General features: G+C 43.9%; 1 protein-coding gene across 1 annotated transcript; it reads right to left on the bottom strand.

Annotated features, from left to right (window-relative positions):
- Positions 1–7,445: 7,445 nt before the first annotated feature.
- LOC121457010 (schlafen family member 12-like) lies at positions 7,446–18,337 on the bottom strand. The gene is made up of 5 exons (XM_041665626.1): positions 18,316–18,337; positions 12,798–12,975; positions 10,695–11,740; positions 9,033–9,149; positions 7,446–8,083 (listed from the first exon to the last, which is right to left on the bottom strand). Exons 1-5 carry the CDS (start codon positions 18,329–18,331, stop codon positions 7,557–7,559), a joined length of 1,884 nt encoding a protein of 627 aa, XP_041521560.1. The 5' UTR covers positions 18,332–18,337; the 3' UTR covers positions 7,446–7,556.
- Positions 18,338–20,110: the final 1,773 nt, after the last annotated feature.

Raw genomic sequence — 20,110 nt, 5'->3', positions numbered from 1 at the left:
TACACATACTAGATAAATCTACCTCTGAGCTCCATCCCTACCCTGAGCAGAAAGTTTTTGACAAGTTCTGTTGGGCCTCATGAGGCCCAGTGTAACTTCCTAAGCCTAACTTGAGTTTGGAGAGGAGTGACTCTGACAGCCTGATCTAGGCCCGCCTCTGCCCAGTCACCTCTGACGTGACAGGATATTATTGGCCCTTATTTCTCCCTCCACCTCACCCCATCCCAAGACTTCTATCTACTACCTCGGCCCTTTATAAGTTCCTGCCCTGATGCAATAAAGTGAGATCCTGCTTTGACAGTCTCCCAGCTCAGTGTGTGTTTTTCCTAAGTGGCCGGCAGGGGTGGAGGGTATGAGGGAGTTCAGGTCTGGGTCATTTGACCCTCACCATCCTGCTCATCCCCAGGGAGAGATCAGTGGGACTGGTTCTGTCTCAGCCCTGTCTTCTGGAGAACCCAGCAATGTTCCTTGCTGATTCCTTTGGACAATGATGAAGCTGAAAACTTGGGGAACTGAAATACTTACAAAGTAGTAAACCAAATATGGCAAGTGTAGACATTAAACTGAAGTGTGTGTGAAGACAAAGATAAAATTACTTGAGAGATGGCGCTGCAAAGTACAGTGGTTGAATGCATGCTTAACATGAAATATACAAACACAAAGAGAGACACATGCATGTGCACATACACACACATGCATGCATGTGCACAAAAATACACACATTCACATAACACATCCACATACCCGTGCACGTACACACGCAGGCAAAAAGACACACAGAAAAGGGGAAGATAGGGTGAGGGAGACGAGACTAACAAGAAGGGGAAAGAAACACATGGGTCTCTCATATATGAATGTAGATTGGCATGTATGATATGAAGGAAGAAGGAAGTTAATTAGGAGACTAGTGGGGGAAGAGACAGATGTGAGGGAGGGTAATGGGCAAGGAACAAATCTATCCATGTATGACGACTACAGAAGATTTCCTTTATTTTGAGCATTAACTAGCCAAAAAGCATTAATGATAAAAAAAATCTGAAATGAAAACCAGCCAGACCTGGAGACACATGGTGGGAGAGGATGGTGGAAGGAGCAGGAGTTCCATGCCCTTGCTAGTAACACAGCCAGTCCAAGGACAGCCAGGGCTACCTGAGACCCTGTCGGACCACAAGAGAAACCAATGGGCACAGTTTATTGTTGTGTGATATTTGGTTTGTGTTCTAACAAATGAAACTTGCTTGGAGTCAGAGGGCAGAGCTAGCCACTAGTTAACCACAGAGGTCGGGAGGTCTATACAGAGAGGAGTGCTGTGTGATAATGCTTTTGTACACTGTAAAGATTTGTCATTCATATTGGTGTTAATAGAACACTGATTGGCCAGTAGTCAGGAAGGAAGTATAGGCAAGGAAACCAGACGAAGAGAATTCGGAAAAGAGAAAAGGCAGAGACATAGTCACCACCCAGATGCAGTGGAGTCAAGATGAGAATACTTCACTGAGAAAAGGTACCAAGCCTAAACAAGATAAGACTTAAGGGTTAACCCTTAAATTAAGGGTTAATTTAAATTTTAAGAGCTAGCTATTAATAATTCTGAGCTAATAGGCCAAACCAGTTAAAATCAATATAATCCTCTGTGTGTTTAATTTGGCAGCTGGATCCACCCAATTCCTTAGCTTTTTGAGAGTCTAGCTTCATGGTGGAGGTACTGGTGGGAGCTACACTTATTGCCACAACTCCATGGAGTTCCTAGGTCCAAGCCAACACAAAGAAGCATGCTGCCACCTGCTCATAAACACCATTTAAGCCGGGCCGTGGTGGCGCACGCCTTTAATCCCTGCACTCGGGAGGCAGAGGCAGCCGGATCTCTGGGAGTTCGAGGCCAGCCTGGTCTACAAGAGCTAGTTCCGGGACAGGCACCAAACCAAAGCTACAGAGAAACCCTGTCTCAAAAACCCCCCCAAAAAAACCAAAACCAAACAAACAAAAAACACCATTTAAGTGTTTGGTGGTAGTGCCTCTTAAAAGATATTTTATTATAAGTGCTGCTGCATTAATCCAACTTATATATTTTAAAAATGCCGTTCCCCTCATTGTTTTGCAAGGAATTTGGTGTTTTCTAAGTCAGCTTCTTCAGTCTCAAGGCAGCTTGTAAAGTGATGAATATTGCCCAACTGGAAGTAGACTTTGCTTGCTGAGGTTAGTAGGGCGGAGGCAGAGGAGAACAGAGAACTGCACTTTCGTTTTCTAAGAAACAAAACCTTAGAAAGGTGGGGAAATTGAAAGGAAGCCAACCTCAGCCTTTTGCCTGGAATTGCATTACCTCACAGAGGCAAAATGGAGCTGTGTCCTTCTCAAGCCTTAGGTCTGCATCCGTCACTGTCTGACTCTTGAACTAATCAGGGCTTCTGGAGTCTTCTACTCTTTCAAAACCCCAACAATATGGATTTTTTTGAACTCCCCAGGCAAGTTGTTTGTTCAAATTCCCTTGGAGATGGGAAACAGATTAAAATGCAATTACGAAGAATTCAGCAAGTGAGGAGTTGGTGATTCTTTCCGCTCTGCCACAGCAGTGGCCTGGAGCACACTCCCTCAGTTTCTCACACAGGCAGCCCCCTACCTGTCCTGACAGTGAGAGTCTAGGCTGCACTTGAACCAGCAGGGAGTTGAGGCAGGACTGGGGCTTGGGTTGAGCTCCAGAGACCAAACAATGCACACCACAGAGTCCCTAGTGGTCTGGGCATTTTGCCCCTGTGTATTCAAACCTGAGGTCTCTGAGCACTGGAAATGACAGAGCTTAAAGGGGATGGGTAAGCCCAGTCTTTGTAAAATATGTATACACCACCCTCAAAACAAACAAACAAACAAACAAACAAACAATATAAAGCAAAACCCCAAAAATAAAGAAACGGACATTGCTTGTGTTTTCCTGAGATTACTCATTGAAGTAAAGAGCTAAAAAAAAAAAAAAAAAAAAGCAGTAGGAGGCTATAAACACCTTAGAGTCACTGGCGTCTTTTCTTGCAGTGCTAAGGGGGATGCCCTCTGCCTGCACTGGTGCAGCAGCTGCTGCAGTTTAAAAAGTGGCATGCGAGAGAAGGTCGCCATGTGACTGAGCTCACATGGGGGTTTTTACTGGAGCAAAGGTAAGGGGGAGGGGAGAAAGGGGGAGACTGGCAGAGGTAAAACTCAGATACAGATTGCCTTACTTTACAGTCTTCACTTTTCAGTTAAACTGGTGTTTGTACTTAGTCAATTGTCTTCCTTGGTACTTGCAGGTAGTGTTTACTGAAGCGCTGTGCTCTCCCCTTTGATGCTGCCAGTTTCACATAGCAGGGATAATGTGCAACCCAGAGGTCATGTGTATCTATCTCCTAAATGTTAACTCAGCTCATATCCCTTGTTAATCAAAGATGGATGGGGGTTTGGGGGTGGGGGGTGTTAGGCTCTCAGTTTGCAGAGAGATGCTTCGGCCTTGTATATAGAGCTATGGGATGTAAAGCACAGTAATCCACTGTTAACAGTTAATCCTTAAGCTGCTTAGAGAGCTGCTGACAGTCTGCTCTCAGTCTCCTAGGCTTTATATTTCTTATTTATACATTCTTATTTCTGGAATCTCAACTGCTTCTGTCTCCTACCTGGGGCACAAGCCCCTCTCCCCCTGGCCAGTTCACCCTGAGCACCTCTACTTGTATTGCAGGTGAGGGGCCTTCTGGGATTCTGTTTCTCTGCCAGGTCAAATATTAAAGTCAGGAAAACTATGGAGCACAACAGGGAGGGTGGTGGAGTGAGATCTCAGACACAGCAGACCACAGCAACAGAGTCAGCCTGTCGAAGGCTTTTATTAGGGGAGAGGAATCACAATACAGAGCAAGACAGACAGGAAAGACCCTGAGCAGAGCAGAGGAGGCCTCAGGAAGCTGAGGTTCTGTCTCTCCTTGATGTCTGGGGGCTCTTAAGGTCTTCCACCCCCATTTTATGACTGTCCAGATTGAACGAAGACAGTGCAGCTGATAGATCCATAAGTCTGGGAAAAACACATTCTGGTCTGGCTTTGGTCTTGTTGGATTGGTCCATAGGTGGTGGTGGGGTCCTACTGGCAGGAGGAAAAGCCCATCAGACCTTTTTTGAAGCTGCCAGGCTTTTGTCTTAGGTCAGGAGGATGAGGAAGAAGTCACCATCTTGTAATTTCACCCGTCTTTATGATCTAGTCATGACCTCTCTACTTGTACCTTCTCCATGTTTAGGAAAAGCCCTTCCATCCTCTTTCCTCTTGAGCTCCTTTTTGGTCTCTGACCACTTCTTCCAGGAATCCTTGCCTGTGCTGTTTGCTCTTTCATTTTTTCCTCCCCATTTCTCATTTATCTCTTTCCCTTTAGCTGCTTTCCCTTTAGCCACACTGATTAGACAGTACACAGCCCTGTATTCTGAGGGGAAAAAGAGGTGGGTGCTGGTGTGTCAGGTTTTGCAATAGGAAAGCCTTGGGTGAGGCCAGGGCAGCACCAGCCAACCAGAGACTGAAGACACCAGGGTCTGCTTCCATTGTCTCCCCAGCTCAGCTTGCTTCACCAGCCTCCTGTCTCCTGATTGGAAGTGCTCTTCCAACAAACGCACGATCAATACATGAATATTCTATCTTTGTGCTCACTTCGGTTTGAGTATCTTCATTGTTGCTTTTTATTGGAAGTAGATAGCATTGCAGGTGTTGTATGGAGAGTAAGAGTCCTTTCCACATTGCAGGTACCTCAGAAGTTTATTTTTCAATTTACATCAGACCTAGGAATCTAACCACAAGAAATAACCCTTGGTTTCTTTAAAAACACACACACACACACAACAGTCAGATTTAAGTAGATTTAAAATGTTATGTACCCATCAGTTGAAGGTCTTTCTTATAGTCAACTTAAAATGGATTTTTTTTTTAAAGAAATAGAATATCAGGGCTTCAGATAAATTTGTGATCAAAATCAATTTAGACAAATACCTTAAAAAGACCAAAGACATTTACTTATCTTGATATTATGTGTATGAGTGTTTGCTGCATGTATGCAGATGACCACACCCAGGCCTCAGGATCTCTCAGACAGAGAGTGCAATGGATCCCCTGGAACTGCAGTTACAGATGGTTGTGAGCTACCACATGGGTGCTGGGACTAGAACTCAGTTTCTCTGAAAGAGAAGCCAGTGCTTTTCACTGCTGAGACATCACTCCAGACCCTACAATGGACTCTTTAAAAAAATCAGAAGCACATACATGTATCTATTTGTGTAGATGTGGGATGGGTGACCATGCACCACAGCTCCATGTGGAGGTCAGAGGACAAGTTACAGGAGTCAGTCTTCTCTTTCAGCACTGATCCCTGGGATCAGGGCTCAGGTCCTCAGGCGACATAGCAGAAACCTTCGCCCACTGGGCCACCTCACCGTCCCCCACACTTCATTCATTTGTTGATGGCTTTCTAATTTGCCTGACATCCTGACCCTTCAGTCAAACATGTCAGCACAGCTACTCCACTGCACTTTCCCAGTCCACCTCTCCTCCCCACACCATGACAGACTCCTCTACGCAGTTTCCTGTTTCCTGGTTTCCTAGATTAGCCAGCTCTATCCTGTCTCTCAGAGGCTGTCATTAAATAGATAGCTGCTTTCACTAAATTCTTTCTTAATGAACCTCCCATATGTTCCCACACCCTTGACAGTACATCAATTTCCAGGGTCAACCGTGTTGTCTCTTGACATACTCTCATGAATTCACCCTTGATCTTGCCTCCTTTTCCAGGTGTCTCTAATAGACCTCAGACCCATGGCAGTTTGTGGGTGGTGACAGAGTGGTAAGGCGCCCTCTAGACCAGTTACTTGAACAGGCTGTCTCAAGGGCAGTGTTCAGGCTGTGATGCTAGCATGTCCTCTTACTTTCTTGGTCTTCAAAGCTCTGAGCCACAATTCTGAAAACCACAACCCCAAGTAATCAAAACACCTAAAACATCAGGTTCGAAATGTTATTCTGGAAAAATAATAAGAATTATTAAAAAGGCATTGGTTATGTTTTCAAATGATTATTTATTTTAGAAACATAAAAACATGGCAGAACATTTTGATGGCATCCAAATTTTGATAAGTATAATTTCCCAGATATAACAATGAAGATTCATCAAAGAAAGATGCATACAGAATTGTATTTAGAAAGACATAGATATAAGAAAATATTGGATTACAAATAAGTTAGATTTTAAAAATAAACTGCATTGATTAAGAAATACATGAAAACAGAAACATGACTTAGAATGACTGGCATCTCTGAGCGCCCAGCCCATAGCCCTGTCATACAAAGTCTCATCATGGTCAACCTGCCTTTTGATGAGCACCATCAAAAGTCACAACAGGTACGAGTGCATATATAATCACCCTGAGGGGCCAAATGTTGAGAAATTGCATCCTTCACAAATGAAGATGTACAACGAGGACATTACTTCCTTTATGAAGGATACACCAACATTTCAAATGCACAGTACTCGCATATAAAGTCAATGCTGTAAACACCTTCATAGGTGTTAGTGTACAGCACAGACAATACTACAATTCAAATATAAAACATATGTACTTCGAACCGTAAAAGAACAATATCAGTTTCTTAAAACCGTATCATCAAGACTTCAAAAGGGAACAATGTTTTAGAGAGAAACTGAGGCACATGCTATAGTCCCATAGAGAATACTAGCATGTCCTAATTCCTCACACTTGTTGGCCTTTTGAAGCCTTACATAAACAGATACACTGTTTTCTTAAGACGCAATGTACAATTGTATTTCTTTTCTACATATCTTTGAGCTTTCCGGAAACCTCCCGTAGTTACTATTTACTGCTGTGAGCAGTGTCCACTTACTTTCTGCAAACCCTGCGCCTTGCCTCTGTGATTTGGGACATGTGGAAAGTCCTTCCTGGGTTGTCACATACAAATCACAGATTTAACAGCAATGGCACACACAGCTGAGCAGCAACACTGTGACCAAATGTTGCCTTACACTGCCTTCTTCATCATTGCCTTCACTAACTTCTCTAGGGAGAGTGTCTTCCATCATTAGAGTCCCCATGCATTTCCTCAGCGAGAGGGATGGCTATGCAGATTGGGACAATTTTTGGCCTTTTAATTATTTTCCTGTGTATTTCTTTTGAGGCATGGTCTTTCTTCACACCCTGGCAGTCCTGGAACTCTCCTGTAGACTAAGATGACCAGCCTTATTTGAAGAACGGGAATGAACAGCATGAGTCACATCCCCGGCTTAGGGACACATTCTTAAAGCACTGTTTTGCCATTGTCTTCTTCAACGGCCAATCCCTTTCCCAGAATTTCATTATTATTTTTGTTAAGTTATATAAAGACATATTTTCCATTTTTTAACAGAATGAAAGAATATTATCACCTACAAAACGTGAACTATTATGGCAGCAAAGTCCATTTCCTATGACAGGTAGTCTCAAACATGAGTTAGGACAATCCTCGAAAAGTAAAGTATCTAATTCTATGTTTAAAATTTCAGAGGCAAACTGATCACTACAGTTTAACCTTGGTACACCGTCCCTAAGACTTCAGCAAGAGCCTTCTCTAAGTCCCTTACTGTCTTGGTTGTCAGATAATACTCTCTGGGGTATCTTGTTCTCGAGCTTGAATCATATAGAGACACTGCCCTATGACCCAAGTACGTTATCTTTATCGCAACACCTATTTTCCCAGTGAAGCCGCCAAGATTTACCAGCTTCTGCTTTAAAGTCAGTGCAGTTTGTTTACAATCATTCTTTAACTTAGTGCCCAGGTCCCTCAGAACGGAGCTGTCGCCTTCCAGCTCCTCCTCTCCCCGGACAAAGCTGTGCAGGGTCAGGAGACTGCCCTGGGAAATATGAAGCACATCCAAGATGACTTCCTGCTTCTTCTGTAAGCCCAGACTTAAAGCCAAGCTCTCAGAGATGATCAGCGTTCCTTGACGAAGTGAGCCCAGCTCTGTCTGAAGGAACTGCTTATATTGTTCATGTTCTGAGCACAGCTCCATGCGGAGGCCTTCTGGAGAGCATGGCACCTCTCTAGCCAGCACTAGAAAAATAAATAAACATACCAAATTATAAAACAAAAATGTCATGAATGTCCTGTATGAGCTATCACCAAGCAGCTGGTAAGTCCCACACTTTGCATCACAACCCAGAAGGTGAACACACAAGATACCAAACGATTATTCAAGAACAGAAGGGAGGCAGTGCAAGGGGGACTTAGAAACTCAGACTCTGCAAAGAGAGAGATTTGGAAGCAGCTGAACACTCACAATCCTGCCTTTTCCATTACATGGTGCATCAGGAGCCTGCTCTGGTACTCAATGAACGAGAAGAGTCAGGGGAGCAAAGGACAGACCTAGTGCTGAAGACAGAAAAGTCAGGCATCAGGAAGCACCAAAGAGGTGATGAGAAAGGAGGAAAGCAAGGAGACACAGGACGGCTCCACAGAGCAAAGGAGGGAGCAGAGCACATTCCCAGAGCTCCAGGGATGGGGAGAGGATGGATGCCTCAGAGGAGAACATAAGGTAGGCTAGACTTCCCTGTGAGCACAGACTGGCAATCACGGCCTTAGGGTAAATCCAAGTCCTTGAAAACCAGTTTCCAGTACAGGAGTTTGAAGAGACACTGTCACCTTCCACCTGTCAGGTTGACATTGGAGAGGAAGTCCATTTTGTCTGTCCTTCTATGTCAGAATGTTACATGTAGCCAGATGCTGTCTACAGAGAGAGAGAGAGAGAGAGAGAGAGAGAGAGAGAGAGAGAGAGAGAGAGAGTGTGTGTGTGTGTGTGTGTGTGTGTTCTGGTGCTGGCAGGGTGGTATGGGGTGGTTAATGTTTGAGACAAAGTTATTCTAGTGACCTGAAAGGGACCTGACAGCAAATATCAATCCCAGTGCAGGAAGCCTGGAGACAGATTTCAGCACAGAAACCTATTGAGGCAAGGAGGCCTGAACACAGTCACAGCAACCAACCTAGGAACCCACAGTGACACTACCTGGAAGGCGGGCATTATGTTGCTGGGCTTCTGGAATGTCAATAGCAAAGCAGCTACAGAGACATGGTGGTGGGCTGCTTGATTGAAGGGTCTGTTTGTATTTTTGCTTGAAGAAACCTGAGAAGACAGAAAAGGTAATTTTAAATTTCTCACAGGTCATACTATTCACTAACTAGTGCAATGTGTTTTAACAGTCCAGGTTGAACTGTGTTTTCCGAAGAGAAAATGGGGTTAGATATTGAGGTTAGATTTTTGAGGTCAAATGCAATTCGCAAAATTAAGCTTTGATGATAGTGAAGTTCTCAGCAGTACACTTACAGAAAACATAACTGCAAAAAGCACACTAATAGTTCCTGAATGTGTTAACAACTAAGTGGGTCTGTTTTACTTTGTTCTAAGTGAAATTTAGACAACATCCCATAGACCATGCTGGTGCAAACCCACTACGTGGACCTTGGGCCGCAAGTGCGCCACCACGCCCAGTTTATGAGTTTACAAACCAGAGCGATTGAAGCCAGGGCTTCTGGATGCTAGGCCAGCACTCTGTCACCTCAGAAATGTCCCCAGGTTTGCTTTCTTTTTAAAGCTGGTAAATCCAGAAGGAATGAAGGCTGGGAGAGGAGTGGGTTTGTGCAGAGATGGGAAAGCTTGCACTGTGAGACTGCAGAAGTTTCCGGTGCTCATGTCAGCTGGACATCCCTAGTCTAAGGGAGTTAAAATGCAAGCACTTTTTCCTTCTGAGAAAAATTCAGGGTTCTATTTTGTATACAAATGTGAGAAAGAGGAAGTTTTAAGATAAAGGCACAAATGGCAATAAAGAGGCAAAAAACAAAAAAGCAAAGGAGCAGATTAGATAGTGGGGTTTCTGAACTGAACACAGGTTACCATAGGACCCGGGGTAATGGAGACAATCTATGGTGGGCGAGCGCATCACAATGTCCAAACAAAGGGACATTCTCATCACATTGCTTGGTTTTCTAATGCATTTGTCACTGTCAGTGATGGATGAGGGACACAGAAAGTTGACTCTGAGAAATGGAATCAGTGCAGTGGGAGCCTGGGGTGGGCTCCAGAAGCCTTCGCAGTAGGAGGGATTTAGACAGACAAGCTGGCTATAGGCTGAAAGAGGCAAGGAGAACTCGATAGGCAACTCTGGGTGGATGCGCAGAAATTCAGAAAGCAGATAGGATAGCGTCCCTGAGAGGCTCTGCTGATCAGCTTTCTGATGGAAATGGGCGTGACAGTGAGGCTAGGACTGGAGAAACTTTCAGGATTCTGTTGCAAGAAGTTGGGCTGTGTCTTGCCCATGGCCTGAGTCTTGGCAGGGATCTCGGCTTAACCTACTGTTGGAGGTGGCAAGACCCTTGAAGGGAATTATGGGGCCTGGCCCCCTCTCCTCTTCCTGCTTCAGTCCTGGCCACTGGAGAAGCAGGCTGTGTCACACTTGGTCATTGTGAAGGAAATAGCTCATAGCCTTACTGAAAGCAGCTAACATACTTTCCATAGGGCATCTAAGTGGACAGAAAAACAGGAGATTGTGAGCTCTGGATAGTATCTAGTAGAGATCAGTAAGTGAGGAGTTTGGTGTTGCCAGGGCCAAGAGAGCAATCTTTCAACCCCCTGAGCCAATTAGAAAGTGATTGCTAATCCCTCTTCCCCAACCTGGTGTGGCTTCCATCTGGAGCTTGACCCATTCCTCTGAGGTAAATCTCTTCACACAGCTGTCTTCCACGCGCCAGGATTCGGGCTCTTCAGCGAACACAGCACAGCAGAATCTTTCCACTCTGAGTGCACACACATATGAGCACACGGCTCCCTGTCTGAGGACTGGGATGAATTTGCATGTGTACTTTATCTTCTCCTGCTTCTCTTTACAGAAGTGACCCACAGGCAGCTCTCGTATGCATGCCTCTATTTCACTCTCTAGATCCTCAAGATCTGCTTTCTCTGCTTCAAAACCAATTATTTGTTCTTTTTCCAATTCTAAACCAATGAACAGATATCCCCCATCGGTGTTTGCAAATGCAGAAACAGTTTTAGGGAGAATCTCCAGAATTTTTTCTTTAGGGGACATTTTAACTTCTGCATGTTTGGATTTAGTGAAACAGAATGTCTCCTCCAGGGTCAACTTTTCTCTGTTAAAAAACGTGGCAAGGCATTTATCAGAGTCACATGATGCAGGCAAGCTCTCTTTTGAACATGATCTCCCTTCAGAGTCCTTCTTGGCTTTGAGGAACTGCACGGCATCAGGACCTTTCAGTTCATCTGAAGTTGACAAATTTCTCACATAGAAATTGGTTTTCAAGGTGAGGACTCGCTGACCAGAGATATCCAGGACCCACGGTTTTACAAAAATTAAAAATTCCCCTTTGTTCTGCATGTAGTCTCGGTATTTATGAGGAAATAGAACAATTTTAAGAAAAGAATCTTCCAAATCCAGTCCTACTCCATCTCTGCTGAAGCTGTAATCTGAATTCTTAATGCGAGCCTTGACCACACCCCCTCCAGAATTCAGCAGAGTGCACACAGCCTGTGAGATACTGTGGGCCTCTCTTGCTTTCAGCTCTTTATTTTTCATTTTCCTCCTAATCTCCTCTCCCTGTGTGATTTCTCCTACAGACAGAACCAGTTCGGCATAGTCCGTCTCCTGGTCAACGCTGATGCCCATTTTCCGAGCTCTTGCTCTCTTTCCCGGATGAAATCCTTTCCTGTCAAACAGAGGGAGCCATTAGAGCAGGAGCCAACCAGTGAGAGCCGGCTCTGCTTTACAGAGCACAGCACAGCCGCCTGAGCTGCTCTGGGTGAAGGTCGGACCCCATGTTTTGTTTATGGGTTGTTTGACAAATTTTGAACAGACTACAATAACTTGTGAAGTTGTTAAATTTTCGCATTGGTTGTCGTGATTACATATGATCCTCTTCTAGTCGTTTTAAACTAATAAACTTCTTTGTGTATATTCATCATTTGTGGTCCTGTGTTATTAGGGACATTTAGAAATTTTAGTCTATTTATTTTACTACTTTATGTGTATGTGTTTTTTGCCTGCATGTATGTATGTGCCCCACAGGTGTGCCTGGTGCCCATGGAGGTCAGAAAAGTGTGTTGGATTCCTCAGGATTGAAGTTGGTGGTTGTGAGCCCCCATATATCTGCCCCGTGTCCTCTGTAAGAACAAGTGCTCTTAAGCACCGAGCCAGCTCTCCAGACCCTAGAGGACATGTAACCTAGGTGAATGCTGCACACTGAGTATATTCTCCTGTCTGACCTTTTTTGATGTCCCCTATAGCCCCTTAAATAATTTCACCTCTTCTTTCTTGTCTTATACACACTCATGATTTTATGGGTGTGTAATCTATAAACTCTAGGAAGCACAACCGAGAGGAAATGTCTGAGATTTGTCTCTCTCGGACTGGCTTGATTCACTGAGTGTGAGCATGTCTTATGGTCTCCACTCCCCACAGTGGTTGGGATGACACTCAGGGCTTTGCATTTGTGAGGTGAGCATTCTCCATGGGGACACACCACAGCGTTCCTTTAATGCAGGGGTTCCCCACTCTCCAGCTCCCTCCTGGTGTGATTTCTAGGCTCTGGGGTCTTGATTTTCTCTTTTCATTTTTTCGGGACTTTTGTTTCTAATCCTGTGAAGTCTTCTTTGTGCCGTTGCTTAGGAGTGCTCTGCTCTGTCCTAGGACTCTGAGCTTCTGACTTTCCTTCTGGGCTGCTTCCTAGTTTCTTCCCACCATGACAAACCAGTTAATACACATACCTTGAGTTTTTCAAACGTCCTGATCTGGCAGGCAGTCTTCTCTGGAGAACATTTCCCGAGAGTTGACCAGAGGACTCTGTGAGTGTCTGTGGATTCACATCTTTCACCGACATTGGGCTCTTTGCTGGCATTGTTTCTTTCAATAACTTCTCAACCGCTTTTTGACACTTTCTGCTTTCTGGGGACAAAAACTGTGTCAGTCTTCGTGATAGCAATCCACATAATACTGGGCTCTGGGTTTTTTGTTTGTTTATTTGTCTGTTTTCAGTGCCTCATGTAGGTTATTTGAACACATTGTGAACCCCGAAATTGCATTACTTACTGGAAAAACCTGTTTCTCGTTGTGACATGACTCAGCCCTAGCACACACTTTTAATCCAAGAGTTTTCTGCTTGAATCTTGTAAACAGAAATAAGTAAAATCAACCATAGTTCAAGAGGTGGAGCAAGCAACCCGTTGATAAGGGGAAAAAAATCCATAGATAGTAAGAGGGAGTCCAGAGGATGAAGGAAGAGAGAGACGCACAGGAAGTAGCAGGGAGGGACATTCATTTGGAGGAGTTTTAATTGACAGTGTAGAAAACTCCTTTTTTGAGATGCTGCTAGAGGAGGAAGCAGTTGGGTGCTTCCTCTGCCTCTCTAAGCTGGTAGACTTTCACCCCAGCATCTGACTCCCAAGTCTGTATCGGTAAAATTGAATGATTAGTTTAAAACAGCAGCTGCTTTTGATGCTCCCTGGGTTATTGGTTTCATTGTTTTTTTTCTTCAGTTTACAGGTTTGTTTTCTTGTCTGTTCAGTCTACTATTGGGCATTTCCAAATATTTTCAAAAATTCAATTAGTGTAGTCTTGAAAACTGTTTGGTTCCGTCATGATTCATTTAATTAGTAGATTTATATTTTAAAGTGACATACTGGTCTCCGTCTTTCCTTAGAGTAGTTCTCAGAATCCCGGCCAGGGCAACTCCACTGTACAATGGAGCTTCTCTTCCCTGCTCTACGTGACAGACGACAGGGGCACACAATTACACAATATCCTTCCACACCAGAACAGTACTCCTGATGTCAGCAGATTCCAACAGGGCTAGACACATGGCTTAGTGGTTTGGAGCACTGACTGATCTTCCAGAGGACCAATGTTCAATTCCCACTATGCACAGATGATGTGGGATTCCCCTCTGTATGCTGTGAAGATGTTTTTTTATTACCATTGGTTAATAATAAAAAAAAAACTGCTTTGGGTCTATGGCAGGGCAGGAGGGAGCAAGGCTGGAATTCCAAGCAGAGAGAGAGGAGAAAAGAAGGCAAAGTCAGGGAGATGCCATGTAGCTGTCAAAGGAGACAGATGTCAGAGCTTTATCTGGTAAGCCACAGCTTTGTGCCAATACACAGAATAATAGAAATGGGTTACTTTAAGATGTAAGAGTTAGTTAATAAGAAGCCCAAGCAAACAGGCCAAGCAGCGTTTAAATTAATATAGTTTCTGTGTGATTATTTTGGGTTGGAGCGGCTGGGAAATGAACTGAGCAGCCTCAGCCTACACATGTGGTACCTAATACATGTGGTGCAAACAAATGCATACAGGCAAAACACCAATACATACAAAAATAGTTTAAAAGTTGTTTTAAACACAACTTTCCCTTGATGATTATATACTTGAATTGCTACTACACTCAACCTTGGCCTGAAGAGCTTCCCTCTACAGTGGTCAGTGGTTAATACAGAGACTCAACACTGCTCAAATGTTGGGAAGAATTGGCTACTGAGTTCCCTTCCTTAAATGGAACAAACATATGGCCCGCCCTGTCAAGCTCGGGGACCAGTGTGGAAGATGACACACGAAGAATGTCGGGGCTGAGAGCTGGAGGCTGGAGAAACGGGTCGTGTTGAAGAGAACTTGCTGTTCTTCTAGAGGACTCAGATTTGCTTCACTGCCCTGAGTGGCAGCGCACAACCATCTGCAGCCCCAGGACCAGGGATAAGGATCCTCTCCTGACCTCTGTGTACACACACACACACACACACATACACACACACACACATACACGAACATAACGATAAATAAATCCATTAAGATATTGTAAAAGCAAGAGGGTGAGGTGGAATATGAAGAAATGCTGTCTTCAGGACATGACGATGACTCTGTACTCATGAACTCCCCATACTGTCAGTACAGGCACCAGACCAAGCCAAGAAAGTCACACCGTGTCCAACAGGCAGCACTCACTGGACTCAGGGGGTCACAGATGATTAATTAATTAATAAGAGAGAGAACATAAGGCAGGAAAGTGTTAGGAATGGAGTAGGGGAGGAAGGATGCATATGATCAGGATACATTGTTACACACATGAAATTATCCAAGAATAAAGAAAAGATGTTCTATTAAAAACAACAAAATAAAAAACCACAGCAGTTACTCTCCTGGGTATATAACCTAAAGAATCTACGTCTCTAAGTCATGCAGTTAAACACACACACACACACACACATACACACACACGTGCATCATCTTCCTCTGCACAGCAGCCGACCTGCTGAATCAATGACGCAGGTGCGTGCATGGGGAACATAAGGCTGGTGATGCACAATCCAGCCAGCCACATCCTTACTCTGTACTGAGGGTTTATTCAGCCATAGCGATGAATACAATGCATCGTTGCAGGAAAATGGATGGAGCTGAGGAGTGTGATAAGTGAAGTGATACAGAAAGACAGACATCACGTGTTTACTCCCACATGCAGAATAAAGCCTCTAAAAGATATTAAAGTACTAGGGCGGGAAGAGGAGCAGGAGGGGAGGGGGAGAAGAGAGAGTAAAGAGGGGTTCCCATGACCAAAGGACATCTCATGGGTGACAATGTCAGAGTGAAGCCCCTTATTCAGTAAAACGAATACCAATCAATAAGAAAGAGGCTCCCGTGAAGGAAAAACATCACCACCCCCAACAAATCAATTTTCTCATCCTAACTTTCAGCCTGAGGTGTTTTGAACTGCAGCTGCTTTGCTGTACTGACGCTAGGGGGCACTCTCACACAAAATGACAGCGAAGACAGCCTTGGACAAGAGGAGCTGCAGAGCTGTGGGAGGATAAGGTGGGGCACTTCAGTGTCTTGGCCAATGGCCTGTCCCTGTTGTGAGCTAACCCCACTGAGCTCATCTGACTTCAGGGAACCGAGCTTGCAGGAGTCACTTGTGCTGTTCTTGCCAGCTCGGTGTGGATGCTCAGGATTCTTTTATGGGCTGTATGTTTTTAGCTCTCTGAACATGTTTAAGTGGGGGCTGGAGAGATTGCTCAGTGGTTAAGAGTACTGACTGTTGCTCCTAAAGGACCAGGGTTCAATTCCCAGCACCCACATGGCAGCTCACTACTGTCTGTAACTCCAATTTTAGGAAATCTCACATACATACATGTAGGCAAAGCCCCAATGTACATAATAATAAAATAAATCTTTAAAAAAACATGTTTAAGAATGCTGCATGTATAATAAGTTTAAATTTTTTTAATAGTTTTTTTCCCGTTGGGTATGTCTGTGAACCACTAATGTCCCTGGTAACTTTGGCAGTCAGAAGATGACATAAGGACATCTGACTTGGAGTTACAAATGGTTGTGAGCTGCCCTGTGGGTGCTAGGAACAGGTCTTCTAGAAGAGCAGCCAGTGCTCTGGATTGCTGAGCCATCCATCCTTGTCAGTCTTTCTCCATCCTTCCTTTCTTCTTTACTAACATAAATGCCGTGTATTCAGAGTGCAGAATACCCATATGAAATATGTACATATTATGAGATGGTTAAACTAAGTTAATTAACTTATGGATTATTTGATACAAATAGGAGGAAACCGTCATTTTTGTGTGAGGAACACTAACCACCTACTTCTAGAGTAGGTCTGGTGGTGCATCCTATAATCCCAGTACCCAGGAGGCTGAGGCAGAAACTGCACAACTTCAAAGTCAAGCTTGGAATGCAGAGTGAGTTCAACGTCAGCCTGAGTAACTTTAGCGAAACTCCTTCTCCAAATAAAAAGTGATCAGAGGACTGGAGATAGAGCTCAAAAGCAGAGCATTTGCCCAGCATGTCCTCGGCCCTGCCTTCAGCCCTCTGTACCACAATACGATGTCTAGTTTTGGTAGCTTTCCAGGTAGAACACACTACCGTTTGCTGTAGGCGCCCTGTTCTGCAATGCTCCTCTTACATAACACACAATTGCTAGCCTTTCAGCATGCAAGCCCATTCCCTGCTCATTGCCACCCTAACTTCTCCTGTCATCTCAGTTTCTTTAGATTCCTTATGTAAGTGAATTCATACAGGATTCCCCCTTCTGTGCCTGGCTTATTATACAGAACATATTCAGGTTCTTCCATGTGTTCACAAGGGACTATATTTCCCTCCTTTTTAAGGCTCCATACCAGTCCGCTGTATGTGTACTACATATTCTGTGCTTCTCATCCATCCATGATTTCATATTTTGACTTTTTCAAAAATGCAGCAACAGCCAGGGACAGGCAACCCTCTGCCGTAACGATCTTACTTCCCTGGACAAGCCTAGTGGTGTCCCTCACTAGCTGAGCTGCCACTGTGTTCTCCAAGTTATCCGCTCTAAGTCATACGCTTACCCACGCTGTCCTGGGATCTCTTGACTCCACATCTCTGACAACATTTCTCTTTCATCTTTCTGATAACAGGCACTGCAGATTCAGGAGCTGAAGAGACAGGCTCCATAGGTAAGAGCACCTGCTGCTCTTGCAGAAGACTCAAGTTTCCTACATGCACGTAAAATAAATTAGTCTTATAAAAAGTCAGGATGCTGAAGGATAGCTCAGCAGTTAAAGCACTGGCTGCTCCCCCAGAGGACCTGGTTCAGTTCCTAGCACCCATGTGATGACTCACAGCCTTCTATAACTCTGGTTCCAGGGAATCTGTCACCCTCTTTATCTCTACAGAGCAACAGGCACACACATGGTGTACATACATACATGAACACAATAAAAATACTAATAAAATAATTATAAAAGAAAACAATTATAATTATAATATAAATATAATAATTAAAATAATAAATTACCCAGTCATTGTGACAAGAATAAATCATATTTCACTGTTCCTCTTGTACCTCCTCAAAGATTATGACTTTCAATTTTTGTCAAGTGTCTCTTTGGCATTTGTGAATCTGCGTTGAATGTTTCCCCTAATCTCTATCCAGCTGTGGATTCCTGAACGGATGGGGTCCTGGGGTTTCTCCTCTTTCAGCACCCCAACTGTGGGGTCTGAAAATTATCTTTATAGCCCATTTTTAGCTGAAGTGTATCTTTAATGTGAGTTCCAATTTCATTCTTCTCTGTGTAGAGATCTTTCATCAGTTTTTGGTTGTAGAGTTAGTTCTCTAAGAGGATGGGGCATCATTAAGGGACTCTGAGGATCTACACAGACCCCTCCTCCCTGCCTCACCAGCCAGACTTGGACCAAGCATAATCCAGCACCTTAATCTTTCCCTATCCCTAAATAGAGAAAAGCATTTGCTCTCACCAAACTCCTGCAGCATCCAGGTCCCCAGAAGTCTGTGCTTTGGGAGAAGAGGCTGTAGAGATGCTAAGGATCCAAAGATTCTAGAAGAGACAGAATTTCTCCAGGATTTACAGGAAACAGTGGGTTGAACCATCAACTCTCATTCATCCCAGAATAGACAGGACCTGCTCTTGGGGTGAGGACAGAAAGAGAAATACAATGAGTCTGCAGGACGCTGGTGTGAACCTGCCTCACCCTACCTTGTGCTGGAATCTAGTTGCTTGAAGTTCTTTTTGTTCAAAAGAGGAAATTTCACGTTGTGCAGCCTCCACCAGAGCAGGAGCCCTGCAAGGATGAGAGTTCCTTCAGTGCCGAATGTGGCTTCTCCTGGATAGATACTTAACCTTCATGAGTTCTGGTTTTGTTTCGTTGTTGTTGTTATTGTTTGTTTAATGCTTCCTGAGGGAATAAAGCAGTTTTGTTCCTTTGTCTTCCTCCTCTCTCTGCCCAGAGTTACCCAAATTCTGGCCTCCAACCTTGTTCCCACCTCAGCTTCCCAAGTACCCATAATTATGGGCATACCCATCACTCTGTTGTTATTTCTAGGGCAGAATTCAATCTATTAGCATTTGACTTAAGCTTCTGCATCTATGATGTTCTTCTTAGCATCACTGTCGAAAAATGCTGGTGTTAATTTTTCAGCAACTTCACGAAAGGAGGGGGAAGTGCTGGGTCGCAGCTCAATGGCAGAGATCTGCCCTGATGTGGGGACCATTCTGGATAGAACACTGTGCAGCACATCCATTACCCTACAGCTGAAGGAAGTACCATTTCACCGACATGATGAGCTTTCTTTCCCTCATGGGCGAGTTCAACATGGTTTGCCATCCTGGCAAAAATCAAAGTAGAAAGTTTGGAATTTTGTTTTGCCTTGCAGTCATGTTTCACTTACAATTAGTTTGTAAAATAATGATTAATAGCTTCCGTCAAAACCCTGAAAACTGTAGCTTTTTTATAACTAGTGTTTTGATTCACATATGTATGGGTACCACACATGGGACTGGTGCTCATGGAGTTCTGAAGAGGGATCCCCGAAACTGAAGTTTGGGCTGTTGGTGAGCCACCATGCTAGGAACTAAACCCAGGTCGTCTGCAAGAGCAGCAAGCGCTCTGAACCTCAACACCATCCCAGTGCCTGTAAACTGCTCCTAATTTCATATTCATAATAATGCACCAGTACTTCTTAATATCATGACAGCTGAGATTGGACATGGCTTCCGGATGTTTAGAGTAACATATGTGAGGATTGGGTGTAATCAGAACTGAGGCAGGAGAATACTAATCATCATATCACTAATTATTTATTTATTTATATTTCATTTTTATTTATGTATTTTGAGATGGGATCTTTCTATGTCCACTTGGCTGGCCTCGACCCATCAGAATGGCCTCTAACTCACAGAGATCCACCTGCCCGTGCAGCCTGAGTACTGGAATTAAAGGCATGAGTCAACCCTCCTGGCCACAGCTATTGAATTTCTATAGGCCCAAGGGTTCTCTCATAAATATCCTGAAATCTACATGTAGATGTGATGCAGGGGTATAAAAATTATACTGGAAGGTGGGAATCCTGAGAAGATACACAAAATAATTAAATCACAGAAAAGAAAAATAGAATCCTGAAGTCAAACAACCTTTTGGGAAAGAAGTTTGTTTTGACTCCAGGAATCCAATTTAACTAAACCATGAGGATGCATCTGAATTTGTGACTCATTTTACAAGAAGGTAATGTTATCTAAAACTGTAAAACCATAGG

Source organism: Microtus oregoni, unplaced genomic scaffold, assembly GCF_018167655.1.
Source record: "Microtus oregoni isolate MIOR12 unplaced genomic scaffold, Mior012 000015F_ref0000493, whole genome shotgun sequence".
Lineage (NCBI taxonomy): Eukaryota > Metazoa > Chordata > Mammalia > Rodentia > Cricetidae > Microtus > Microtus oregoni.
This window is presented reverse-complemented; position numbering and strand designations above follow the sequence as displayed.